Source organism: Vidua macroura, chromosome 11, assembly GCF_024509145.1.
Source record: "Vidua macroura isolate BioBank_ID:100142 chromosome 11, ASM2450914v1, whole genome shotgun sequence".
Classification (NCBI taxonomy): Eukaryota; Metazoa; Chordata; class Aves; order Passeriformes; family Viduidae; genus Vidua; species Vidua macroura.
In genome coordinates, this window is record NC_071581.1 from 4,463,467 (window position 1) to 4,491,425 (window position 27,959).

The 27,959-nt window shown below is 52.2% G+C and overlaps 1 protein-coding gene across 1 annotated transcript; it reads right to left on the minus strand.

Moving 5' to 3' along the window:
- LOC128813010 (hydrocephalus-inducing protein homolog) lies at window positions 1-27,050 on the minus strand. The gene is made up of 29 exons (XM_053987753.1): window positions 26,531-27,050; window positions 25,310-25,435; window positions 24,938-25,057; window positions 24,670-24,804; window positions 24,269-24,468; window positions 22,320-22,444; window positions 21,819-22,020; window positions 21,550-21,659; window positions 21,209-21,426; window positions 20,752-20,851; window positions 20,138-20,256; window positions 18,878-19,101; window positions 17,931-17,998; window positions 16,911-17,146; window positions 16,067-16,167; window positions 15,550-15,685; window positions 14,937-15,101; window positions 12,555-12,707; window positions 10,434-10,672; window positions 9,822-10,077; window positions 8,707-8,844; window positions 8,396-8,539; window positions 7,597-7,910; window positions 7,307-7,415; window positions 5,107-5,316; window positions 3,750-3,887; window positions 1,396-1,573; window positions 731-897; window positions 1-137 (listed from the first exon to the last, which is right to left on the minus strand). The coding sequence occupies exons 1-29, from the start codon at window positions 26,600-26,602 to the stop codon at window positions 135-137; spliced, it is 4,506 nt and encodes a 1,501-aa protein (XP_053843728.1). The 5' UTR covers window positions 26,603-27,050; the 3' UTR covers window positions 1-134.
- Window positions 27,051-27,959: the final 909 nt, after the last annotated feature.

The following is a 27,959-nucleotide window of genomic DNA, read 5'->3' on the forward strand; positions in this document are numbered from 1 at the left end:
CGAGGTTCTTATGGCTCAGTAGGTTCTTCAAAGAGCTTCCCAGTTTCCCTTGAACTTCTCAGGGTTTGTCTTCTGAAGAATATATGGATGCTTCAGTTTCTTTATCCTCAGCTGAAATCGCAAGGTTGGCAGCATCACTGCAGAAGAAACCATGTCATTCCCATCATACGGGTATAGAAATGGGATTTTTTTTTTTTTTTTTAAACAATATTTTTTCCTGCTTAACCTCTGTATTCCAGAACAGGAGAGAAATGCTTTGTGGAATCATGCACCAATCAAAAAAGTAAACGAGGGCTTGTCATGAATAAGGCCATTTGGAGATCACAAAGTTCATCAGTTCAGTTGCCCTTCTTGCCATTTACACAGCAAGTGAAGATGAGTTTGCTGGTGCTTGGCCCTTCACTGACTCTGAATATTCTGCTCACTTTATAGGTATAAACACTTAAATACAAATATCTCTCTCAGTCACAAAAGAGAAACCACCACAAGCTCTCCAAATTCTGCAAGTGGCCCAGAAATCTTATCATCTGATTATGGCAGTGTCTATCTGAGAGCTCAAAGGATGGAGGGTGGGCTGGCCACAAGCAAAGGCAACTTTGGGAGGGAGCACAGCTGCTACTCCTCCAATTTCCCAAGTGGGAATAAGCCTCCCACCTCTTCCACCAGACCCAGTATGCTGCTGGGGGAGCCCCTCAGCTGAAGAGGCCCTGGGGAGATGTTGGACACTAGCCTGTTGTTCAGCTGTGACAATCAGTGACTCCATCAGTGACTCCATCAGTGACTCCATCAGTGACTCCATCCGTGACTCCATCCGTGACTCCAGGACCACAGATTCATCCCTCTCCCTTTCTTCCTCCTCCGGGTTTTCTTCTTCCTCTTGCACTACCTCCTCCTCTTCTGAAGGAAAAAAATTCTCCATGAATAGAAGACATGGCACACTGCCAATCCCATTTAAGCTGAGAAGTCCCACTTCCCCAACACTGGCCTCTCCCGGAAACAATGGATGCTGCTGCTCCTCTCAGAATCCTCATGTTCATTCTCACTTAGCTTCCTCCTCCCAGGGGATCATGTCATCCCCTGCAATGTCACACACATCCAAGCCTGCCAAAAGCCCTGCCAGCCCCTCTTACAGCTTTCCCAAGCTTTTCTGCCTGGCCATCATCTTTCCAGCCCTACAACAATGTGCTGGCAAGATCTGCGGGATGGCTCCTGGGCAAAAGCCTAAATGGACTCAACTGCTCAAAAGTCAGGAAGCAACCAGAGAGGCCAAAGTGTTGGTCTGGCAGCCCTGCAACTTCCAGACTCGTGGAGATGGCTGTGAGCTGCTTGATGGGCAATGGTAGGGGGGAAAAACTTCCTGGGAGATCTTCCTGGGAGACGACAGACAGTGCTCACCTTTCAACATGCTGGGTAGGTCCTTGGTAACCCCAGGGGAGGTCCCCTCTCCTTTCAGGAAGATTTCTGCTGGGTCCAGAGAAGCCACTTGCACCTGGACAGTCTTGCAGAAGACTCCTAGCTTTCCTGGCAGATAATAGACTTCCAGCACTTGCTTCTTGCCAGGTGCAATGGAACCCTGCAGGGACAGGAGAAGAGGGAGGGACTGCATCAAAGGTTTGATGTGGGATGGCTCAGGGGACAGACAGGCTGAGAAGACAGGTTCTCATCTAGAAGAAACCATCAGAGCACCTCACTTTCTAGCTCCCTTGTGCCCAAAAGCTTGTGCCTCCAACCCTGGGGTGCAGTGAGTCCTCCTGAGCTCTCGCAAGGCTGCAGCCCCAGCCCAGCCTGATGTGAGCACAGCTCTGCTGCTCGTGGCATACGCCCTCTGCCAGCAAGGGCCGTGCCCAAAAACTAAATGCTCTTTTGCCAGGCTCTGTGGAAAAGGAGTGAAGTGCCTGCACTCTCAGGAGGGCCAGGAGCTCCTGTCACAGCACATCAGCAATTCCAGGCTGGTGTCCAAGGGCCTGACCCCTTATTAATGATCCCAACAAAAACACCTTCTGCCTCTGCGGTTACACCGTCCTGACTCATGGTTTCTTGCACACATCCATCTCTGGAAATGCAGGAGCAGAGACTAGGATGAGTTCTGGGGATGAGAGTGATGGCAGGAAGGGCCATCCTCCTCTTTGGGCTTTCAGAAATGCTGTCCAAGCCCCAGGCTGGGCTCACAGCAGCGAGGTTGAATGGAAACACGGCTCTGGGTGACAGGGCACAGCTGCAGCTTTCCTTGGCTCACCCCTGCACACCGGGCCGGACCCTCGGCTCCCCATTCCTCTTGCCAGTGCAGGGAGAAGCGGCTGAGCAGGACAAGCCCTGCCCCTGGCTCTCCTGAGTTACTCCAGCACACAGCACGGCTGCAGCCAAAGGGAGCCCGGCCAAGCTGCCAGCGCCAGGATGCTGCTCCAGCAGCTGAGAGCACGGCCCACGCAGAGCTGTGTCCGCAGGTGCCCGCAGGAGGAGGGCACCAGCGCGTCACCCCTTGTACGGGACACACATGGAGTCATGGGAAAGCCCTTTGGCTTCCCCTTTGTTGTGCTGCGTGGTTTTGGTTGTAATTCGGTCCGAGGAGTCAGTTCTATAACCCCCCCCACCCATTTTGTATTGTTATGGCAGAGTTTATTCTCAATGGATTGTTCCTTTCCCCCTGTATTGTTAGTTTTGCCCTAGCTGTGCATCTCCCCAAAGACCTGCCCTTTTGTTCCCTGTTCCTCCTCCCATTGAATGCCAATGCCTTCCCACGCCTGCCCCTTTCTCTAGAAATTCCCTATCAATTCTGTATCCTCTGAGGCCCCATTGGTTGAAGTTGTTCTCCTCCCCTGTAATCCCCTATCGGTTTAAACATTGGATGCCCCACCTTGTGTTCCACCCCCAGTTCCTCCCAGTTGATTCAAGAGTGCACCTGCCCCTACGACCTCCCAATACAGAAGTGGATGGATGGCTTTGTTCCGTGTCTTTGTGTCCCTGACCCTCCTGGGAATAAACACCTTTGGAAAACATACAGAAGACCTCTCCCTGTTCCTTGTCCCTGCCCTGGAGCAGCGCGCCCGTGCCGCAGAGCAGCTGTGCCCTACAGCCGCAGCCCGGATTGAGCGGCTTGCTGGGGGCAGCCGCTCTCGCCGTCGCTGTCGGGAGCCAGTCGGGCTGAAGGAATCCGGCACCAGCACCCCTTCCCATTCCCATTCCAGAGAGGGCCAGAGGCAGGAATACTGCTAAAGCTCCAAGACATCCAGCAGGACTGAGAAGCTAGCGTGGTGGCATGCTGCAGCCTCTTCTCCCTGCTCTTTCAGCCCTGCCCCTCCCTGCTCCCCTCCCTGCCCCACAAAGCTCCCGCAGAGAAGCCAAGCTGCACGAGGGAGGGACCAGCACAGAGGCTGTGCCATTTCTGGCAAAGGAGCTTCAAGCCCAGGCAAGGAATATGGAAATGCTTCTTAGTGCTGGCAGCAGGGAGGCAGGGACGAGGAAGAAAGTGACCCTCAGAAGAGCCAGCAGCACCCACCTCCAGTAGCAGCACAGCCACAGAGCTGAGCACTTGTGCCTCTGGCAAGTGGTACCTTGCCAGCCAAGGCCATGGGGGAGTCTATTAGGTGAGCACTTGCTTGACCTCTCTGCCCCAGCAGCAACTGCTTACAGCCCTGTCTCTCAGGGCTGGGTTTGGGGTTTCCCCCCCACTTTTTTCCCCTCTTTTTTCCCTTGAACTCTCTCCTGGGCCACCTGACACAGGGCCAGAGCTGATGACTTGTGCTACTCACTGTGCGGGGCACGACCACGGGCACACCAGGCAGAGGGTTTGCTGCAGTGTCGGTGCTGGAATTTGGCACCACGTAGGTGAATTCAAGTACCCCGGTGTTCTGCAGGGTGACCTCTGCTTTGAGGACTTTGTTAAACACCTGCAGAGAGGACAGAGAAGTGGGAAGTTATAGATACAGGCCTGATGCTGGCAATCTCCTTCCTCTTCCATGGCGTTGAAAGCACACGGCCACAATGCAACCCCACAAGTACAGAGAAGGGGTAAAACCGTGGAAGGGCCAGTAATAACTGAACCAGGGGACCAGGTCCTCTGCACTCTGAGGGGTCACCAACAGCCAGGAGAAACAGAGGAGGTGGCACTGAGGTGTGTGAGATGAACCCAAAGGTGATGAAGTTCAAGAATGAAAGCTGTTGGTTCTACGTGTTGTTGTTTGGCTTGTTTGGATTTCTTCAGGTTGGTTTGTTGGGTGTTGCTCTGAGCTGGCAGAGGGACGGCGTTGAAGACCTGACCAAAAAGAAGCAGGAGGAGAGGGGAGGGGACAGAAGAGTTGGCATTGGAGAGGCTGGAAGTTCCCGAGTACCCATCCAAAGGGAAAGGGAACAGGGAGCGCCCTGGCCGAGTAGAAAGGGGATAGAAAGATTGCCATTTTGCTGGAGGGTGTGTTTGCTCAGCTCTCGGGGAGGGAGACGCGCCCGGCTCAGCTGAATTGTTACTCGTGAACAGTTTTCTTTTGCTTCGACATCCTTGTCCCCATTGAATTATATCTAAAAGTTAGTGCATTTCCAAGGGAGGCATTCCAGAAGAAAAGGCACCTGCATGCAAATATTGGCAGGAAACCTACAGGTGACAAAAGAGACACACGGGACAACACAGGCAGTGCCAGCAACTGGAAGCATCTGTGGACTTTGAACTGAAAAGAAGTCAAGTGGGGATTATTCTGGGACATTGTCTTCAGCTACTGAAGTGACTGAAAGCCCAGCTTCCTCCCTGGTTTATTTGGTGGATCAAGCAAGAGCATTAGACAAGAGCATCTCCTTGGAGCTCAAGCTTTAGGAGCAGGTCAGTGGAGGGATGTCTCAGGGACATGTCCCTCCGGACATCTTCACTGGGACCCTTGTGTTCCCCAGGAGGCAATGTTAGGTGCCTCGAAGAGGATGGTGTCATGTCCCTCGGCCAGGGGTAAGGGAGGGGAGGGGTGCAGATGGCCATTCCAAACCAGCTTGGATGGTGGACATATCTCTCCAAGGTTGTATTCTAAGCCCCAGAGCCAGCAAAGGAGCTGAGAAGAGGAGAGAGCCTGGCATCGAGGTGGCCGTGGTGCCAAGAGAAGGAGCTGTGCCAGGAGGAGCCTGTGGTACCTGCAGCCCCCAGTCGATCTCCTCCACGTCCAGTTGGTAGCTGGGGTATGAAGCCTGCCCGGTCACCAGCACCTCGTAGGTGGGGCCTCCCTCCACGTGGCACAGCGCCTTGACACGGGCCATGATGTTGGCGTGGCCAAAGAAGGTGAAGATGACCAGCTCGCGCTCTCCTGGCTCCAGCACACACCACGACGGCCGGACACTAAAAACCTGGAGAGAGGGGAGGAGAGATCGAGATGCTGAGAGTGGAAATGGATGCAGAAGAGCAGCTGTGTCTTGGAATAAAGTGGAGTCATAGCTGGAGGGGCCTATTCCCCAGACACAGCCAGAATCATCCTAATCTCATCCTGTGTCCATGCCACTGACCAGTGGAGGGACCATGGGGAAAATCTTCTCCCAAAATCACTTATCCATGAGGATACACTACACTGAAGTCAACTGGAATGTCTCCTGGCAGCAAGAAGCTCTCTCTGCTGCAGAACTTGTCTCTGGAAACAGAGACAAACTTGTCTCTTGTCACTGCCTTCAGAAAAACAGGAGACTTGGAGGTGGGAGCCCTTGGAGCTGGGGAAAGGCTCATCTGACTTCTGAGGCTTTTCTCCCTCTCTCTGATTTACGTGCCGTTCTCTCAAGCTGCTACAGCCAAAGTTCCTACAAAAATGTCCTGTCAACCACCTGATGAGGTAAATGGGAGCAATGCCCTCCACAGGTGCTGCATAGGGAGCATCCTGGGGCAGCCCTACAAAACGTCCCACGTGGCCTCTCCAGTGACCACTTGCTTCAGCAGAGCTATGTGATGGGCTTGGAGGGATGTGAGGCCTCTCTGTGGGCAATGCTGAGGGCCACCAGTGGCAGTGGGGCTACAGAACCGCTTCCTGCATTGCAAACACGGACGTGAGACCAATTCCCACTTAGCTCCTGCGTTCCCAGTTTGGGGTGCTCCCCCTCTGAGAACTGACTCAGTCCCCTCCTCCTCACCGGCCTCTGAGACTGCCCAGCAGTGGATGACAGCAGCTGGAAAACAAGCACCACGGGCTGCACTGAGCAGCTGGCTGGTCTGAGCAACATCGCTGTGCTGCAGGCACCGCCACCTCAGCACAGCAGGAGCAGCTGAAAAGGGAGCTGGGCACAAATCAAGTGTGAAAATGTCCAGGCCATCAGTCGAGTGTGGGTCCAAGCCCACCCCCAGATGAGACCTGGGCTCTTCCCTCTGCACTTCCTCCATCAAACTTGGGTGAGGGAAGTGGGTGCCCCCAGCACTCAGGCAGGGAGGGCTGGAACTACACAATCTCTGAAAGTCCCTTCCAAGCCAAACCATTCCAGGATTCCAGGACGGCCACTTGAATTTCCCTGGTTTACTTGTGCATACATGGCAACGAGCAGGAAATAAAGATGATTTTGTGCTTCTATCTGAAAACATTCAGCCACACTATCTGTTGCATCTCTAGGGCTTTGTTTCTCCTGATTCAGAAAAAGTGTGCAGTGTTGAAACAACTGCTATTTGTGTGGGAGCAGGTACAACCCTTCTCCTTAATGCCAACACTGGGCCTTTGAGAAACTCTTCTGCTTCCTTACATCTTTTTTTTTATTGCCTCGTGAGCAGCCTCTGTTCCCCCTGATGCAGAACAAGGGGCACTTCCCACTCCAAAGTAATGTTCACCAGGCAGGTTGGCAGATCAAGGGCCTTTTTCCTTGTTTGGAGGAAGAGACAGTGACTTTGCCAAGTCTTGCTTTATAAAAGACAGCTCTGGAGCTGTCACTGCAATACCAGCTTTCGGGTGTAGGCAGAGATGTGAGCGCTCTAGCAGGGTTGGGAAGGGGGTACATGGAGATCAGGACTCTTCATGGATTGACACACATGGGAAGCTGGAAGCCTTCTCATCATGATGCAGATAAAGACCTCATTTACATTGTCAAGAAAATAAGCCAAAAATCCCAAACTCAGCATAGGTCTGTAGGACCTGAGCCAGCTTCTCCGAGCAAAACTTTCCTATTTGTCCCTCCCCAGACACTCCGTGGCCAGCTGCCACTTTAAGGACACAGGACAGAAGGGCAGCAAAAAGGGAGGCTGGCACGAGTGTGACTCTTTGGTGTCAAGTTGAGGAGGCAATGCAAGTGGTAGGTGCACAAGAAAATCCACCTCGGCTTCCAGGGTAGCCTCTGCATTTGCTGGCTGCTGGGCAGGATCCTGCATCCTTACCTGGATTTTGGTTGGCTCCTTCACGCTTTCAATCTTGGAGTATCTCCTTGGGAACACTCCCTCGTTCTTTGATGAGCGGGGTTTGAATTTAGGTGGTGAAGGGATGAACCTGCAAAATAACGTAACTGTGGTCGTGGAGCTGTAGTGGGAGAGAGAGGTGCCTGCAAGAGCAGCTCCTCACCGCGACGCAGCCCCGGGCTGGGTGCTGGTGTGGTGAGCTCAGAACAGCCACTCCAAAACCAGGCTGGAGCAGGTCCATGCTCAGAGCAGCGCAGGGATGATGCACATACCTTATGGGGTTCAGCTGCCTGTCGGTCAGGAATGACCAATGGTAGCGAACGGGAAGAGGGCCGCAGTTGGTCATGCGCATAAAGAGCATTTCCTCTGTGTCATTCATGATGCAGCCAAAGTCCACGGCCTTGGTCTCGAGATGGAGATTCGGGAAGTGGACTTCTCCCCGAACTGTGATCTGCTCCTCATGAGGATGCTCCGTGAAGCGTATCCTGAGAACCCTCTCTGCCACCCGGCTATGCAGACTGTTCTCATAAGCTGGGTTAAACTGGATGCAGAGATGAAGTTCCTCCCCTACATCCAGTGTCATGGGCTGCAAGGACATGAGCAGTAATTAATCACCTGTGGGATGACGTCCCAAGGTCTGACAGCAGGAAACAGTAAACGTTCCAAGTGTGACCCCAGCGTGGGTTTCTCAGTTCACCCTCATTTCTTTACAGTGAGGATCTGTCTGCAGCCAGCACGCTCTGGTCTGAGATTCCCTCGGGCTCACGTTTCTGTGCTCAGCAGCAATACAAGGGGATGGCTGCTGGAGAGCTGGCATGCTTTCCAGGAGACACCTTTACTGCATGGCTTGCCTCCATCTGTTCTCCTGCTCCCCTCTCCTCATTAGAGCCAGCATGGATGTTACCAATTCAGGTAAGATTTTGATTCCTTCAGCAGCTCTCCTGCTGCAGCTCAGGCCAACCCACTGCTGACACTACAGAATAAACTTCTCAACTCGAGCACCTCCCAACACAAGTGCACCCCCACATCCCTCCTCCTCCAAGCCCACGGAACAAGCCCACAGAGGCTCACCTTGGAATCTGCAGGGAGGGGCTGCTGGTCTGCACTGCAGATCAGGAAGGGCTGCTCCAAGTCCAGCACAATGCTGAAGGGCAGGGAGCAGGTGTTTTTTAAAGACAAAGGCTGGTACTGGAGCGTCAGGACATCACTGGGTTTCTACAGAAACAGGAGGCAAGGGAAAGCAACCTCAAGTGGCCATAGACCTCCTTCCCCTTCCCACGCATTGCGCATTTTTCAACCCCAGAAGTGCATCTCTTCCTATTTACTTCCAGCCAATTGAAGAGTTACACCTTTAAATGCCAGGATGCAATCCAGACACTTACCTTTTCCACACGGAAAGTGATTGCTCTGGAAGACATTTGCACAACAGGGCAAATGAACTTGCAGGTGACATCCACTTGCACTATCTGTTCCTTCACGCTGCCCACCCGAGCATGACACAGCAGCCGCTCCTTCACCTCCTGCATGCAAGATTCACTTGTCACCCAGTGCATGCTGGCAGGCCCAACAGCCCACACTGGCTTGCCACCCACCCATGGGCCCTATGCCTGTCCCTTATTTTTAGGGACTGTCATTAGTCTCCGCTCTCCTCAAAAGCTCTCTTTTCTTTCTGTGCTGCCGCCTGTTTATTCTAAATAGGGGTCCTGGAGCCAGGGAATGCATACCAGACTTAGCTGGCAGCTTCTCTGCAGAGTTTCATTTCCCCTGGAAAGAAAGGTCCAGGTAGGAGAACACTCCCAGACTCTGCTAAAATCTCTCCCTCTGAGTTGCTCTCCAAGGGTGCTGCAAAACCTGGCTGCCCCTGGGACACCAGGGCTGGCTGAGAGACTGGGGCAAGCAGTAATAGAAAAGTTGACCAAAGTCAGTTGGTCAGTTCTAATGATTCCTGGGAACACTTTCCTGCCCGGATGGACATCGCACTGATCATTACAGCTGTGTTTTCACACTGTGTTTTCCCCCTCCAGGACTCATAGCTAGACCAGCCCTCTGCCCATGTTTGTCTTCAGAGGAAAAGCAGTGCTGCTCCCAGAACACTCCTGCCATTCACAGGGCTTTTGTTTTACTCCCTGCTTCCCTCGGAAAAACCACTTGACAGTAGTTTAATTTGCTTCCTGCCTGGGCTTCTAGTCTAAGTGCAACTTCTTTTCCCTGCTCTTCCTTTCTGCCTCAGCACATGATGCGAGTAACCCCTGCTTGCCCAAAGGAGCAATACTTCCTTCAGCCTGTATTTTGGGATCAGCAAGTTGGCTTTATGGTAGCTAGGGAAACACAAAAGAGCCTTAGCAACGGATGGTGGCCAGCAAGGAAAGCAACTGGCCTTAAAACAGTTTCTTGAGGTCACTTGCTCCTTTTCCCAGGCAAATGTCAAGGGGCTGCAGAAGAAGCCGCAGTGGAGGGGATCTGACAGGGAAGGCTCAGCCCTTGGCAGGGGCCTCACCTGGGCAGTGCTGGAGCAGCCTTCCAGCACCATCTCCACAGTCTGGCCTGGCCTCAGCTCCACCTGCAGCGGCTGGACCTTGAACACGGGGCTGCCAGGTCTGGGGATCTGGGAAGCAGCTTTCCTTTTGGTGCCACCCAGGGCAGGGGGACGAGTCCTGGGACGGAAGGTGCCAAAACCTTCTGTGCTCCAGTAGAGCCGTTGGATGCGTCGTCCTGTGTTTGTCATTTTGAAATGGAAATAGCAGGGAGTGAAGCTAGAAGAGAAGCAGAGATGGAAAATGTCATGGGAGCTGTTCTTTCCCTGGCATCACTCAGCTTCAGCTTCACCCTGATGGCATTCCCTGACTGCACACTCTGCAATAAAACCTCTGCCCAAAAGGCTGCCCAGGCTCAAAGCTTCAGCCCTGACAGGTCTTCCAGCTTTTCCATTTCTGTGCCTTTCCAGGATATCTAGCAACTCTCAGATGACATGTTTCTAAAGGAATTCCTGTGGCCTCAGGGAAACAGAGCTAGCACCTTGAGTACTGAAGAAGATCTAGCCTGAAGGACTACGGGAAAATTGTTCTTTGATGAACGCACAGGGGAAGTGGAAGTTTCTAGAGTCTCCTACCTGAATTGGGACTTCAGGTTGATCCCCGAAGTGAGGGATTCGTCCATGGCAATTGTGGTGCCCTTGCCCACAGCCCGGAGGGAGATGATGGTGGTGGTGCTGTTCTCAATGGACACCTTCACCTCCCCCTGGAATTTCAGCGTGTCACTCAGGTGTGCGATGACACGCACGACCACCTCAGTGTTAGGGGGGACCACTCCTTCACTGGGCTCAAGCCTCCAGCAGGAGCGTTTCCCAGCCTGTAAGACAAGCCAAGCACAAACTTAGGTGGAAGCCATGGAGCCCGCTCTGCTGTGAGGTGCAGCAAACAGGAAGGCTAAGGAGATGAGTGTAAAAACCATAAACGTTTAATTTCCCTAAATGTAAGCTATGGTGTCCAGCACAGCAACTCCCCTTATACAACCTCTTAGACAAGCTTATACAACCTCTGTTTTACCTTCCTTGAACAGACTCAGGTCATCAGCCCCGTTTTGCTCAGCCCAAGGGATGCTCCTCCTCAGGAGAAGGCTATTCCCCCTCCCGCTCTCTTTGGAGGGCTTGCCAAGGGAAGCTATTTACTCTCTGCTGGCTCCCCGACAGCGGAGCTGGGTCTGCACAAAGGCTCCAGGCCGGAGGAAGGCAGGACTGCTCAAATCCCAGCCCAGCAGCCACACAGCTGGAGGACACTGCTGAGAGCCGGAAGAATAAATCCACAAAGCCAGCCGGGCAAAACCCCAAAGTCTCCTTTCCCAAGGGGCCATCAGCACTTTTCAACATGCCCTTAAGGCCTGAGGCCCTCGCTTCCCACTGATCATCAGCTGCAGACAGGTGCTCCAGTGCCCTCTGCTTTGGAAAAGACACCTCTACATGGTTAGAGCAGAGCAGGAAAGCAGGAAGCAGGAAAAAAAAACCTGCAAGACATGCACTCTGGGCGTGGCATGGCCTTCCTAAGCGTTCTGGTCCTCTGGTTTCTCATGGACCTCCCTTTACAGATGGGGCAAGAGAGCTGCAGCTGTCCCGGGGAGGGAGGAAAGGCCTTGCACCAGCACAGCTGTACAGACACAGCTCTGCAGGTCTGGCCCTGCTAGGAGCATGTGAAACCCATCCTTTACACACCACCACCACCCAGGCAAGGTGCATTGCTCCCTGCAGAGGCTGCAAGCAGAATTCCACTGTGGACTCAGGCAAAGCTGCCCTGGCAATCCTCCACTTTGGGGTAAGGTTTATCCCCTAAACAGCTGGAAAAGCAGGAAGAGGAAAATTCACCCCACTCCTCCTCAGCCCAGGAGGCTGAGCCTGGACTCTCACACAACACCTGATGCTTTATCCACAAATACAAACAAGTCCACAGTGGCAGGGTTGGCTTTAACCAGCTCCAGAAGTTGAACCCACCCAATATACAGAAGATCAAATCTCTTTTCAAAGCTTTTTTCAAGCCTCTCGCAGATGCCCCATCCAGCAGGGAGCACATCCCACTCAGCCCCAAGCCACGCACCCTTCCTGGCTGCTCCTCCTGCCAGAGGAGCAGCTGCAGCTCCAGCCCTGCCGCTTGTCCCCCTGTGTGACCTCCACGAATGCAACAACCTTCCTCTGCAGGTGGTCTCCAGAGATATTCTGCAATGCTACAGAGACCACAGGCTCTGGGGGTGCACAACCCTCACAGGTGCATTTGTTTGCAACAGCCCTACTGGCTTGACCCACAGGAGTGGTGAAAGTTGCCTTTGCACCAGCACTTTGAGGGCAGATCTCACAGCCTGGTTTCTGCCATGAACACGAGTTTGGCACAAAGCAAATGCAGATGGAATGGGGAGTCCATGGGGAAATCCGTGCCCTCTCAGGAGCAAAGGGCCACAGGCTTCTCTTGATCTCAGAGCTCCAGAAACATCACTTGCACAGCTGAGTATCTTCCACAAAATAATGAGAGAACTGGCCAACGTGATCCAGACTCATTTCTGCTCCAACCTCTCTGCAAACTATTTCACAGGGGCGTGCCTGAGATCCTGGCTCCTCTTGCTTGCACTCGGATGGAATAGCTTGCTTCCACTCACACAGAACAATACAGAAACACTGCATACAAAAAACAAGCCAAGGGCTGCTAGTAGCCAGCACTTTTCCCTGGAAAACAGCCCCACAGACACTTACCATCTTTGCCTGGAAGGTTGCAGGAATGTCACACTGATTGGCGAGGTAGAAAGTTTTGGTACGATCTTTTAAGACTGGGATAACGCCAAAGTTTATCTCCCTCGGATAGACATAGACAACGGGTCCCTGGCCAACGCACTCTAAGTGGATTTCCTGTTCCAGGAAGAAGGTAGGAAAGATTAAAAAAAAAAAAAAAAAACCATGCAACAAAGGCAGTTTTAAAAACATAGCCAGCTCTAAGAGCATTCCTAGCCTGGGGATAATTATGGCCGTTTGAAGCTGTCAGTGAGGCAGACTGAAACAGAAGGCCTGGAGCAAGTGTGGGGTCTGCAGTGATCCCACCTGAAAGCCACAAGCTCCCATTATCATCAGGGGACAAAGAACTGCTGTTTGCCATGCTTGCTTCTTCACACCTCCCCCCACTGCTATTTCCTCTACCTGCTGCCTGCTTTATTCACTGCTCCAACTTGGCCCAAACCACCTTCCTAACTTTTGCTGCTGCACAGCCATCCTTGACACTAAGTTCTTTAAAATTCAAAAAGCTACACTGCTTGGTGAAACCAGCGCAAGTCAGAAGCAAAGCAGGCTCTTCAGAGTAGAGATGAGGCAAGTTAGCTGCCTTCAATTTGTGCTTATGTGTAATCTTCATATAGATGAGTAAGGGGTATTAATTAATAATTGCATCATTCAAGCAGTATTTTTTCCTTCAAAAAAGAAGTGTGAACTGACTGAATAGGAGTCTGAAACGCAAAAGGATTGTTCTTGCAGAGCTGGCACAGACGGTGGGACAAGGAACATGGATCCCTTTGCTAAACTACCTGCTCCCACCAGTGGAAACCAGGACAGTTTATTCAGTCTTGTTGGATTTCACTGGTCCTAAATACCCCAACTCTTACACAGGACTTGAATGCATAAAACTCACACCACCACCAAGATTCACTGGAGGGCTTGGAGTATGATTGGACTAGAGAAGAAACCAGCCTCCATGATGCAAAACCTTTAGTGATGTCTGACTTGAGGGAATGGCATTGACAGCTGCCAGAATGACCTTCAGTCAGAAGGAGCAGCATCCAGAAATGCACATCCCTTTGGGACATCCATGAAGGGGCAAAGAAGAAACAGAAACCATGTAGCGTGGCTGCTACCTCAAGAATAAGGAACTAAAGCCCTGCATGATGATGCATCCTTTATCCCTCTGGGAGAAGGGAGGCCCAGGGGGCTGCAGCCTGGCTGATGCTGCCCAAGGCTCCCTGGAAGAAGAAGCTGGAGGGAGGAGCTGTGCCTCACCAGCTGGCTTTGCTTCCAGGTGACAGTGGGGCAGAAGCAGCAGAGGCTGGGCAGAGCCCTTTGGAGATGAGCAGAATAGCAGCTGGAGGATATCTGGCCCGGCTTCAGTTCGTGTGTGACAATGGCATATATCCTCCCTGAGGAAAAGGCTTATCAAAACACACAAACCCTTCATCTGCAGTATTCTTCAAGGGGACGAGAACAGCCCTGCTCAGCAGCGTTCCAGGCAATGCGACACCCAGGAACGAGAATAAAAGCAACTTTGTCCTCAGGGTTATTGCTACATACACACAGCCACATCCTGCAGCACTGCTGGCTTTGGTGGGGCGCTCCTGTCACAAACCAGACTAGTTAGGGATGAAGAGCATCCGTGCCTGGCAGACTGGGCCTGTACTTTGTAGTCACTTTTGCTGTTATGCTATATGCCTCTTTTAGGAGCTCTTGTAGAATCTTCTTTAGCATCCTTAGAATCTTCTTTAGAATCTTCAGAGTCCTCTTTTAGGAGGCTTTAGTTCAGGAATTGCTTGCCTTATCCATTTCCAAACTTGGTGGAAAAAAACAAGCAAAGTCTGTGCTCCAGATGCAAGTTGTGTGTGGGGACATTCCTATAGTTTTGGCTGGCCTGTGGTTGAGGAGATATGATGGGTGTTTCTCAGATCTGAGGGACCTGGCTTTCAGAGAAGCCTCAGTCCAGCTCTGCACAGAACATTCCTTCAGTGTGGTCTTGTACACAGTGCTTGCTTTAGCAGGATTCAGGGATGTCCCTGTGTGATCCTCAACAGCTGTAACGAAGCAGCACTCGTGCTCATCTGATAACACGGCGCAGTGTGAGACCCAGGGACTGGTCTGGGTTTCAGACTGGGCTTGTTATCCCATCTCCCAGATTTGTAACCATACGCTGGGTCAGGCACTGAGATTGCCGCCTACGAGGCTTCCACTCTTCCTCTTTTCTAGGCATAAAGTGCTGCTTGTGCCACCAGTCCCTTCTGTCCTTGTCCGCAGCAGCCACGGATCACAAGCTCCTGGAAGAATCCCTGTGCAGCTTACAGCCACTGGCATGAGTTGCTCAAGGCACACGTCTCCCCTCGCTCTCACCAGTGGGGATCCTCCTCTCCCAAGCACGGCGAGCTCCGCAGTGACGTCGCACTCTCCCAGCAAGCGGGCCCGGAGGACAATTGGGATCTGCACCGACCCGCGAGCCTCGATAATCCCAGTTGCCATAGAGGTGCAGTACCATGTGGCAGCCTCCTCCTTGTTCTCCTGGAAGGGACACAATCAAAAGCAACTTCAGAACTGAGGAAACTTTAATCTCCTTCACCTCGACCACAAGAGCAACTCCCACACGCTTGTAAAAATTCTCAGGAGAAAGCAAAAAGGCAAAAAACAAGCTGCAAGGTGTAGGTGCTGAGCAGCCGCAGGGGTTCCAAAAGTTGCTGCATCCACACACACCCACTTTGGTGCTGACAGCCTCCTTGCATCACATTTTCACTGCCCTCTGAGCTCTACCACTTGGAAACAAGTCAAGGACTAGAAACTAAACAACATCCTCAAGATGCTAGACTGCTTCCTAAAGTTTGTATTTAGGTTCCTGTTCTCAGAAAACCTTTAGCTTGGAATAGAAACCGGCAAGGTCTTATCCAAACCCTTTTATTCCCCTAATAACCCGCTCAGTAACATTTGAGGGGAAGAGATGGATGCAAGGCCAAACCTGAGGGAGAACACAGTAGCAGCCAGGAAAGTCGCTGTCATTCACAAGGGTCAGCTTCTTCTCATAGGGGACCTCTAGATAGCAGTGCCTGAATGACACGACAGGGTCGAGCACTCGCAGTGGAGGAACGATGCACCTGGGCAAAGAAATGACCCCAAGGCAGTTAGAGAGACTGAGCAATGGTAGCAAACCAAGGCAGCAGGCTGGTCACAAGCCAGCACATGTTCACCGCTTGCAGGAAGAAGGACAGGCAACCCTTGGGAAGTTTGTTCCATCTCAAGCACCAGATCCCAGGGCAACGATTAATGCTATTCCTGCTCCCTTCAGAAGAAGGCCTAGAGCCATGGCTGGCTGTGAGCAGGGGGGCATCTCAGCATGGGCTGCTTTCCCAGCCCTGTTCTCATGTCTAGATGGGCAGGGCCAGCTCATTCAGCAGCACTCCTCCTCTGGAGCTGCAGCCAGGCAGCGTGCTGGATGCACGAGGAAAGACAAGCAGGTGCAGGAAAGGTGTTGGTACCTGGCCGTGAGGGGCAGTGCCAACACCTTCTTGCCAACATCCTCCACGTCCAGCACCAGCTCCCGCTTGTACTCTCCAGCGGTGTTGGAACACAGGGTGACCTGGTAGAAGAGAAAAGAAGTGCAGCAAGTATTTGCCCACTCCCAAAATCTCATCACCCATGTGTGCTCTCCTCCAGTTCTTGTTCCACGGTAGACAAAGTGAGGATTTTGCTTCAATTCTTCTGCTGGTCCATAAGTAGAGCACAGTCTTTGGGAGTAAAAAAAGCCCTCTGGCAAGATCAGATTTGCTAAAGGGACTAATTTTTCACCCGACTACAATGACATAAATGCAGAAGAAGTCTGTTGTCTTGAATGGAACGAGTCCAGCTTTCCAGCAGGAAGCTGAGGGCAAAGTGTGGCCCAGCACATGCTGGGCAGTTCATGACTGCAGAGTATTTTCTGTCCCCACTGAAGATCCCTGCGGTGAATACAACTCATCTGCTGCCCAGGAGATGAGAAACGAGACCAGGAAAAAAAGAAAACTGCTTTCTACAATGATATCTCTCTAACAGCAACCTTCTGTTTTCATCCTTCCTCTGCTCACTTGCAACCAAAGAATCGCTCTCAAAAAGCACAAGAACGGCTTCAGTACTTGACATATGGTATGTGATCTCAGCTGGTGATTTTGGAAACAAAACGGTGCTCCTTGAGGAGCATCCCGAGGAAGCCAGCCAGCAGAGGCCTCTCACCAGTGCAGATCTCTCCCTCACACGATGCTCAAAGTGCTCAAAGCTGGCACCAGAGCTAAAGCCCTCCCACACTCCAGTGAAGCTTCAGCCCCACCGACCGGACTCTTCCCATACCTTGATATCCTCGGATCCCAGGGCACGGACGGTCCCGCTGCAGGGGCTTATGGTAAATTCCCTTGGCCTACTAAGGCCTTGAGCTTCCTTCCTCCAACACTGGCTACTGGGATTGGGTATCTTATCAGAGATGTCGATGCTGGGCCCTCCCAAGCCATCCCCAGGAATGTGGAGGTTGAAGGCCATGTGTACCAGGGAGGTGTTATACAGGCAACACTTCAAGGTGTGAGGAAAACCTAAGAAAATGACACAAATATCCATTTAGCCGTCAATATCTCATGATGCCTGGTGTGAATATCCTGGTAGGAGAAAACTGTGCTTGGATTTTGCTTCTTTGTTGTCTGAAGTACAGCTCATTGCAGTGGATCTATGGCTCGGCCGGTCAGCTCTCTGTGGAGGAGACATCTCCCGCAGCCTGCTCACCAAGAGTCATTTAAACCCAGATGGGGAGGAAAAACCAACTGCAGGCACAGCCCAGGGCTTCTCCATGCCCATCAACAGTGATCACTGCCAGCTCCGGCAGTGACTCCAGCAGGGAGGCAAGAGAGGCACGAAAAGGACAAGCGGCACAAAACAGGCACGAGGGAGGCACAAAAAGGATGTCACAATCTCAAATGCCACCGAGGTGACCACATGCAGACAACATTCAGCAGCACAGTTAAAAGAAACAAAGCTAAAACAGCTGCCCCCAGCTGAAGAAACCTTAGGAATGAAATCAGCTTAAGCAGGACGAATCTGCTATTACAGAGCCATATTCCTGCCTGGTGCCTTTCTTTATTGTGCCGCTTATTCAAAGGGAGACAAGAAGTGGCCAAACAGTGATGCTGCCTTTTTATTCCTTTGGTCCCGTTTGCTCTCACGAGGGCAAAAGGGTACCTGAGGCACCAGCAGCCCTGGAAGTAACACCCTGCAGAGGCTGCGGTGGAGGAACACGAGTGCTGAACGCTCTTATGTTCAAGTGCTCCGTTTCAGCACCACACCAACCTCTGACACTGCGCTGCGAGCCCAGGGCACACTCACCAAAGGAGACGTCACCGAAGTGCAGGGCGGGCACATCAAAATGGAAAGTCGGTCCCGTCACGGAGCCCCTGCGAGGACAAAGGCAGGGAGGCAGTGCCTCTGTTAAAGGGAATCACAAAGGCTTCGGGTGGCCTTAGGGAGGGGGTGGATAACAGCTGCTCTCAGAGCCACCCTGGGTTTCAAATCAACCCAGCAGCCTGCGCTCAGCACAGCACCCATGTGGCCAGGAGGCAGCCAAAGCAAAGTGGTCACAGCAGCTGACAGACTGTCTGGGACAGGCCTTGGAGCTGAAGTGAGTTTTACTTCTCCTATCATCACTTTTCTTCTTTTTTTTTCCCACCTCTAGCCTTTGCTGAGTGAGGATTTTATCCTTTGCCATGGCACCAGCCCATGGGATGACACCCCTGTGCTTGGGGCAGTTCCTGCTGCACAGTTCCCTGTCTCCCACATCAGCCCTTGCCTGGCTGTGGAAAGGAGCTACCAGGGCACTCTCTGCACAGGAGTTGAGAGCACGGCTTGTCCCCCACGGCATGGCTGTGAGAGGTGAGGTGAGGCAGCTGCTGCCCATCTGGGATGGATTATTAACGGAAGTTTTTACAAACACTGCTGCTGGTGCAGAATCACCCAGGCTGGCCAACCTCCAGAGCCCTGGGGGCCTTGCTGGCTCTTCAGAGGGGACATCCCAGAGCAGCCACTGCCCAAAGCTGATCCATCCCACTGCCTGCCACAGCCTAAGCAGCAGACACCCCTGCAGGGAGTAGTCCCTCCATCTCCCGGCTACCCACCCAGGGCAGCAGGCAACCCCGCACTGAAGGGATGCCAGAGCCAAGACTAAGACCTCAGGTAACACCTTCTTTCTCTGCTCCACCACAAAATGAAGTAGATGGAAGATGATTACCAGGACACAGCTACAGATGTGCCCAGCAAGCTCCCAAAGCCCTCCTCACCTGATAGTCAAGGTCACAGGCTTAGGGGATTCAGTCACACGGAAGCAGAACTCTTCCTCAAACTCCCCCAGCATGGTGGGACAGAAGGAGATCCGGATGAGCTGGAACCCGTGCGGTGCCACGATGCCCTCCTGGGGCAGGAAGGTGAAGCAGGAGCCCATGGCTGTGCTTGGAGGGATGAGGCTGAAGGGAGCCCCAATGGGCCCTTTGTTCAACAGGGCCGCCTGCAGCAGCAGAAAAGCAAAGTGGAAATACATGAGGAATCTTCCTTTCTTACCAAAGTCTGAGTCACTTTCAAATTAAACTGTTAACACCTGTAAAAGGCAGAAGATGCCCTGTGCTGCTGTATGGCAGAAGCCAAAAAATACAGCTTTGAAATACAACTTTGTGTGGCTTTGGGGTTTTCATGCAAAGCAGCGATAACTTCACATAACCAGAGTCACTCTGGGGTTTCCCCACTGGCACGGACAGTCCACTCTGACCTGCAGCACAGAGTGCTCAGCATCACCGAGTTCATTCACAGCTGGCCCTAAGAGCAGCACTGGGCATGGCAGCATTACCAGTGACATCAGCACAGAGCTGCTGCTGCTGCTGCTCCAAGTGTGCCCAGCCCCACCATGGGCAGGGCACGTTCAGCTTCCATGGCAGCCCAACCTGTTTACTGCATGTGGGAGAAAGCAGAAGCAAAGATGTAGAAAGTTCCTTTGCTTCCTTCCCAGAAACACTTTGCTCTTTCTAGAGCCAGAGCTACACCATGCCTGAAGTGTGGTGAGGGACTGCTCAGCAAGGGAAAGCACTGCCCAGCACTTTGACCAGTGCTGAGCCAGGAGGCTGGATTCGTGACTCCCACAAATAGGCAGGAGGGACATGACTGAAAGCTGCTTGCAATGCACTTGAACTCAAATGCAGCCAGTTTGTTCCAGCTGCTTTTGGACAGCCTGGGCACAAAGGTGATTTGTGGCTGGGACTGGAACATGCCTCTGAACGTGCAGCTTTTTGACCCAGTGCTGCTTTCATGTGTCAGGCGGTTTTGCAGGAAGCCTCCCAGCTGACCTCCAAGGAAGACTGCCCAAAAGAAGGGATTGGGCTTTCACGAACAACAGACACACCTTTCTGACCACATCCAAAAGATCGAGATTCCGGGAAACCCCCCACATTTGACTAGCATCACAACTACCCAAGTTGCTAGGAATTCACAGGTCCACAAGGCTCACTGCTACCCCAGGAGCCACTAGGATCCTCCCCAAGCCTGCTGCTCACCTTATATCTGTGGGTTACTCTGAGAGAAACCTCCCCAATGTTCAGTTCCTCAAAGTAGGAGTGGAGCCGGGGCCCGAGGCCTTCCCCTGTGAGGAGCAGGGGCAGCCTGTTCTGACGGCCTGGGGAGAGATTGCTATTTCAGTACAGTAATTCCTTCTGCTATCCTGCATTTTCCAGGCTGCCTCAGTGCCAGTCCCTGACTCTGAGCTGCATGGGACCAGCTCCTGACGTCCCAGGAGAAGATCCGGACCCTTCTCTTCCCTCAGGAGATATGCTACATCCATAGAGACCATCCTTTCTTCTACCCCTATGTTGAGAGTGGAACTTTAGGAAATGCCAGAAATTTTCTTCTTCCTCCTTCTGGGTGCACCTCAGAGAGTGTTTTTCCCAAGGGAGGAGGGGCACACCTAAATACAGGCAGCATTCAGAACAGCTGAGAGGGAAAAAATCAAACTAGAGGAGATGCCCTGGAAGCTGCAGGGACAGTGGGATGTGCCAGCACTGCCCTGCTGACCACGGACCCTTGCCAGCAATGACACAGGAGCCCAGTGATCTGGGGGAGAATTTGCACCTCGCCTTCGCTGCGGTGAGAGAGGCAGGGGAAGGAGCCGTACCCGAGATGTCGCAGTAAACCGCTCGCTCGTAGACCCGGGCTTCCTGGGGCTTGAAGGACACGCTGATCTCAGCCGAACAATTCGGCCCGATCTCGCCCTCCTAGAGCAGAAGGAGACAGCAAAACATTTCTCTTCAGACATCACATTTCTTGGGTTCAACCACAGTCCCGTAAGCCGTTCTTCAGAGCATCAGTGACAGGCAAGGAGTGAGTAACACTCATCAGTAACACTGAGAACAGAGTTTGGAAGCTTTAGTCAGGCTCCTGCTGCCAGCCAGGAGCTCACAGGGCAGAAATGCTTTTTGCAACCAGCTCTCTTGACCTCACCAGAATGCAGATTACTTCTCTCTCGGCACACAAAGCCAGCTGAGGCAGGGATCAGTCAAGTGACCTTATTCAGGGATGAGGAGGAAGAGGAGGAAGAGAAGCAGGAAGGGAGGTTCTCAGCCATCAGTTACCTTTGGCTCAAGGGAGAAAATGTCATCAGAGAACAGCATGGGATCTCCTCTGACCTTTGCCATCTCACTCTGGAGGCTGCGGGTGAGAAGAGCAAAGCGTTCTTGGTGAGTGCTGTCCACTCCCCACTCCTTCAGAAAATTATACAACTTCTCCTTTTGCTGCTGATACATCCTGTGATACTGCCTGCAGCCACAGGAAAGACAAACCCAGCAAGTTGCTTAGCAAGCCACGTCTTTGCAGACAGAAGCGGAAGCGCCACAAGCAGCTCCTCAGCAAAGGGCTGACCCTGAGCCATGGGGTCCCAAATGGATCAGAGGGTCACTTCTTGTTCAGTCCACACTTGCAGGCTCAGGAGAGGTTCCAAAGGCAGCAGCCCTCAAGAGAACCTCCTGGCTCAAAGCCTCTGCCACAGCTGAGGCAGAATCCACCAGCCACCTCAGGCAGCTTTTCCTGACACAGAACTGCTTGGGGGAGGCAGCTAGAGATGGGATGGTTTACTTACCCTAAGCCATTCAAAAGCAGCCTGAATCCTCCCGAAATCTCCTGAAGCTGTATGTTACTTTTACCCTTGGGCAAGGGATGTCACTGAAATGGATCATTCAAACCTACCGCAGCTCCAGCTGATCCTCCTCTTCCCCAGCATCAACAGCCTTCCACTGGAAGCGGGCTGTGATATTACTGCGGTTGTGGATGAGCACAGCTGTGCGGTTTGACACGGTGATGTACGTCTTGTCAAAGGTCACGGTATTCCTGTCCAGCCTGATTGGGGCATCCACAGCTCTTCCATGAAGGCTTGTGTGGGTGTCTTCACCTGGAACAAAGCAAAGGGGAGTCTTTGCTCAGCTCACTGGCTGATGGAAGCACAAGGAACACAGCAAACCACAGGTAACAGAAGAAAGTGTCACAGCTTTTAGCTGAATGGCATTTCTATGGAGCTTTACAAGGTCAAGATGACAAACTACATGACTACAAACTAGATGACTACAAAATGAACACCATGAAAACGATCATCATCTCCCTCTTTAAACCCACGGCCACAGCAGCCTTTCTGCTTAGAAAGGGCTCTGCTCTGCGGGATGCAGAGTGCCCTCGGCAGCGCCCAGCTCTCACCTGTGTCGTAGTGCACGACAAGGGACGCGGAACAGTCACCAGTCTTCAGTGGCTGAAATCCCACTGTCACCTCCATGGTGTCACCAACGCCCAGAACTCCCATGGCCGGAAGGACAGAGAAAGGGCTGCAACACAGACACAGCAGGACTCTTGGGGGAGCTTTGGGGATGTTATCCCTTTTGCAGTCCACTTCACTTCTGCTCACTTGTGCAAGCAAAGAGCAAACCAACCACAGTCAGCACAAGACAGAACACACAGGGTCAGAAACAGCCACTGACTCTAGTGGGAGGAGATCCAGCCCTCACAGGATCCTGTGGGATGAAATGACCTTATCTCCCCCATCCTCTGCATCCAGCTCTCTGCAATGAGGCTCAAGGGTCATTTGCATCTTGCTTCCTTTCATCGAGCATCAGCTCCCCTTACTGACAGAGCTGGGCAAAAGTTATGGCCATGAGGATACCAAGGACCAAGTTCTCCTGCCATAATTTAGAGCTGACAAGTGAGCAAAGCTGGCAATTTTGGGACCAAGGCTCTCAAAGCACCGTTCAGCTGCACTTTTGCTAAATGCTGTGTGCAAGGAGGCTGCAATCTACTTCAAGTCCCATGCTACAATTATCTGCTCTAGCCAGACAGTCTTTTGTCCACTGGTGCCTTAACTGCCATGATTAAATGATTTGATTTTGGGAGAATTGATCTCAATAAAAGCTGCCTCCCACCCCAAGGAAGACAGAAAAATTATGGCTAATTGAGTTGCCTCATCTGCCCACTAACACCTATTGCAGGAAGAAACCCAAATATCGTCTCATCTTAACATATATTCCTTTTAAGTGATGGTGTTACAGCTGACATCAAACAGCATTAACTATTCTAATAAATCCAGTCTCTTAGGTTAAAGCAGCTCCATCTCTGTGCTGAAAAATACAGTCAGCAGATCACAAGCTCCATCTTTCCCTCTGTCACTGCACCCAGGTTCTATTTCATCTACGTCAATATTTCATTCCTCGAGTTCAGAAACTCTTTCAATCCCTACCAAGCAGGATCCAACATGCTCTGTAGCGCTCAACAGAACAGCTGGCAAGCACATTGTCAAAGGATACCAGACCTTATTGGGTATTTATTTTGGTGGTGACAACACAAACTCTGGAAATCCCAGAGAAAAACTGTGCACGGATTTACAAGTTCCTGCCTACATATTTGCAGAGTCGAAAGCAGCAGCCTGTTTGAACAGCATCCCAGGAGCCTGCTTAAATAGCTTTGGCAGGCTTTGGTGGAACATCCTCTCACGTTTCACAGCAGAAAAGTCAATTTGCCTTTTGACCTCTGTTTTGCCAGGGGGAAAAAAAAAATCAAAGCCACTTATCTGCCTCAGGTTAGACAGCAGGTCTGTGCTGCATTCCTGACCTCAGCTCCTACAGCAAGACCTCTGGGATCACATAACCCTCAACTCACCACCAGCCTACTGAACTGGTTTCCTTACAGACACGGTGTCAAAAATGCATTACCCTCTCCAGTTCAGCCAACAGGAGAAACACTGATTGATTGTCTTCTGAGACTGACAGCAACAGCACAGGCTGTCCACAGCACAGCTCACATGAGGCATCTCATGAGAGGACCACTGGAAAGCCACGTGCCTGTGGCCTCCCAGAGAATGGCTCTATTTGGCTGACAGTGCTGAGTAAGCATTTCAGAAGCTGTTTGTGCTCAGGAGGGTGCAAGCCAGCTACTAAGATGTTCCAGCACCCTCCAGGAAATCTGGGACAGAGAAAGCTCAAAGGCTGCATCCTGCTTAAAACATGAGAATCAACAGCAAACCCCACAGGTCCTGCCCATTTCCAGCCAGGGCTGCAGGGCAGCAGCTGCCATGCTCCCCTTCCTTTTGCTGCTCTTTCCCAGCCCTGTTATCACCCAAGGGTGATATCCTTTGCCCAAGGATAGATGAGCTGCCTCACCTCTGGGTGCTCAGCTGGTAATGAGCTGCCCGGTTCCCGACATTACGGACCACCAGAGTCTTCTGGCTGCTGTACTTGACCGGACACTTGGAAAAGTCCAGCTGGTCAGGGAAGTCCAGGATGGCTCGGGCACCAATGGCCCGAATTGGCACAATGAACCCTTCCCTTTCAGTGGTGCAGAGGAGCTGGTGGAAGTAATCCTGCAGGAAAAGAAACTCTCTCAGCACAGGGCATTTACCCCCATGTTCAGCATGGACAAAGAGTATCTCCCAGTTCTAGATCCCGTGCAACTCCACGGAAACCAGCACAGGTCCTCAAAACCCAGGCCAGATGCCCTGAATCCAGCCTTGCAGGTTCACTTTCCACTGAAGACACCAATCTCTCGGGACCTCCAGACTCACCTTGTTCTGCCAAGGGCTGAAGAGGACGTGGACAGTCGTGGAGAGTCCCGGCGGCACCTTGCGGCACACGTCATTGGGGCCCACCAGCTGGAAATAAGGTGAGCTCTCCAAGGTGACCTTCATCAAGTGAGGAACCTGCAGGAGAGACATGGAATGATGGTTTTGCCACTCGCAGAGACAGGTGGACATGCCCTGGTGCCATCCTTAACCAGCCTTCTCCGCTCTCCTCTTCCACCACAGCGTTAAACCTCCGTGTCCCAGCACTTACCTTGTCCCTGTTCCTCAGAACCACGGGCACTTCATAGACCTCACCAGGAGTGTAGTTCTGAAACACCACCTCTGGTGGGCAAGGCTGAAATGAGCTCTTCTCTGGGTCAGCTGCTGACAACTGCAAGGAGAGCCCAGAGAGAGCAGGGAGAGGTTCAGCTGCTGGGAGGAAGATTCTGCTCTGATCCCCAGTCAAGTACAGACTCTGGCTGAGTACATCTGCCCAAGCCACACCGGGCAAACAGTGGCTCTCCCACCTCTGCCCTGGGCTGAGCAAAAGCTCCTGGAGCACACTGAGCAGGCTCAAGCCAAGCTGCTCTTTTGGCATCCTCCTCAATGATCACATCAAACAGCAAGGGCAGGGAAAGGCTACCTTCTGGTGGGAGCTCTCACGCTTGTCTTGAGGCTGGACAATCTGAGGCAGACTCAGCTTCTTAGCTCTGGCCAGCCTCTGCTTGCTGCTGAGAGACATCTCCTCCTGGAAGGCAGAGGGAGTCAGCTGAAAGGCAAAAAAACAGCAAGAGTCTCAGAAATGCCCTTGTTCATAGAAGCTTTTCTTGTTCACTTACTACCGATGAATAATTTGTGATCACGAGGCACTAGGACAGCTCTGGAAGCCCTGGAAGTTACCTGCTGAAATACTTAGCACCAATAAATTAATAATACAGAGTGCAATACACATACTCCAACCACATGGCTGTGTCCCATTAGTCTCTCCGTGATTTGATGTGACATGTTTGGGGATTTCTGCTCTTTGGGCATTTGTTTCCTCATTGGATTGAGGCAGTGACCTTTTCAGAGAGTGGGGAGGAGCTCTCAGAACTCCCCTAACTCCGTCCCTGCACAACACTCAAAGCTCACAGCGAGGAGATAGCACTGCTGGGTGAGTCCAAGAGAAGCAAGAAAGCAAAGTTGTACCAAGAGTGAGTTGTACCAGGACCGTAACTCTAAGTTTTTGTTCTCTCTGTTCATTAGCATTTGTTTTCTCTCTCTGGGCTCACAGGCCCCTCCACAGAAGAAAACAGAGGGATCTCCTGGAGAGAGCCTCAGCAGTGGGGCATCTTCAGTCAAGTGAGCTCCAGACGGCCAAGGAACCTTTGTGGCCCTGGCTCCAGTGCTGCCTGCAGGGCTGGATCTGCGCCCACACAGGAGATGAGAGAGAACAGCTGGCTGGGAAGCTCTTCCAGCTGGGACCAGCCGTGTCTCTCAAGGCTTTGGGCAGAGTTGGAGCTTTCCCCCGCCACGTGCCCGGGTGCCCAAGGGCAGGTTGGTCAGAGCAGCACAGGTGAGTGCCCAGCCTGGCAGAAGGAATTGCTGTGGCAAAGGGAAAGGGACAGAACACATGCTCAGGGCTTCAGCTGCACATTGGTTTCACTTGGCTCCGGTGGCACAGCCAGGCAGGACGCTGGACTGTCCCTGAAACATCACACAGCGTTCCCTACTGCACCAGGACAGCCCCCACCAAGGGCCAGGAGCACGGCACAAAGAGGTGGGGAGGGGGTCTGCAGCTTCACAGGCTGCTGACAACAGGGGCGGGGAGAGGAGGGACACGAGGGGAGTTTCCAGCCTTAACACAGCCCCAGTGGCTACTCACAGTCTCAGGCTTCAGTCTTTCCCTGAGCAGAAGACGAGGGCTCGGTGTCTTTTTCGGGAATCCAGAAGCCATTTTGGAAGGAGGATGTCGCAGATGAATGACAATGCCTCAACAAAACTGGGAGGAGCAACAATGGAACTCTGAAAATCCACAACCCAATTCATGGCAGACTCCAAGGATATACTGGTGCTCAAGATTTGATATTATTGAAAAGGAGCAAGAGACAGAGTCCAACTTGCCCTGCCCCAGGGAGGTACCTGGGCAGTCCCACCTTGCCCAAATCTGCATTAATCCCCTGGAGTCTTACATTTTGTGAGACCTCACCACAGAGAAGACCAGAAGAGGATTTCGTGGGTTGGGTGGGATCCACGGAATGGTGATATTTTCTACTAAATCTGTCTCTGTCACTCTTTTTCTTCCCCTCTTCCCAGCCCCCTCCCTCCCCCCTCCTTTTTCTAGTTCTTTCTCTCTCTCTCTTCCTCACATTTATTGTTCCATAAAATCCAGACTATCGACTTGGACATAATGGTCTCATTTTGCACCTTAATTCAGGGGCATCTCCCTAATCATTTTAAGAACCAGATCATAGCAACCCACCAAAACTTGAGCAGAACTCGTTCACCTTTAAGCAGCTGAAGTAAATACTATAGGGGGAAATGGATAGACTAGTATATTTAGGAAATGTTGCATTTCTTCGGTGAGAAAAAAGCACCATCAGTAGACTATATCTTGTTCATCCACTCAGCTGCACATGCCACTGAACTGAAGACTGGCATTATCCCATCCTGTATTTCCCTTTGGCATTGACTTTTAGAGCACAGATGTGACAAAACCAGAAAGTACAGCTTGAGTCAGTCTTTACCTTCCACCAGAATTCAGGAGTCCCTCGCAGAAACCAATGTTCTACAAATTTAGGTGTCCCTGCAGAAGCCAATGTTCTGCGAATTTAGGTGTCCTCGCAGAAACCAATGTTCTGCGAATTTAGGTGTCCTCGCAGAAACCAATGTTCTGCGAATTTAGGTGTCCCTGCAGAAGCCAATGTTCTGCGAATTTAGGTGTCCCTGCAGAAGCCAATGTTCTGCGAATTTAGGTGTCCTCGCAGAAACCAATGTTCTGCGAATTTAGGTGTCCCTGCAGAAGCCAATGTTCTGCGAATTCAGATGTCCTTGCAGAAGCCAATGTTCTGCCAGTTCAGGAGTCCTTGCAGAAGCCAATGCTCCGCGAATTCACAGGACTCGCTTGCAGAGACCAATTCTCTGCGAATCCACAGGACTCGCTCGCAGAGACCAATGCTCCACGAACAATTCGCGTGGCGAATCTCCGAGTGCGGCCGCCTGAACGCGCCGGGGCTGCGAACAACCAGCCGGGAGCGAGCTCTGGGCAGCTGAGGCCGCAGCGCCGTCACAGACGGCGGCTCGCGGTTACCCGA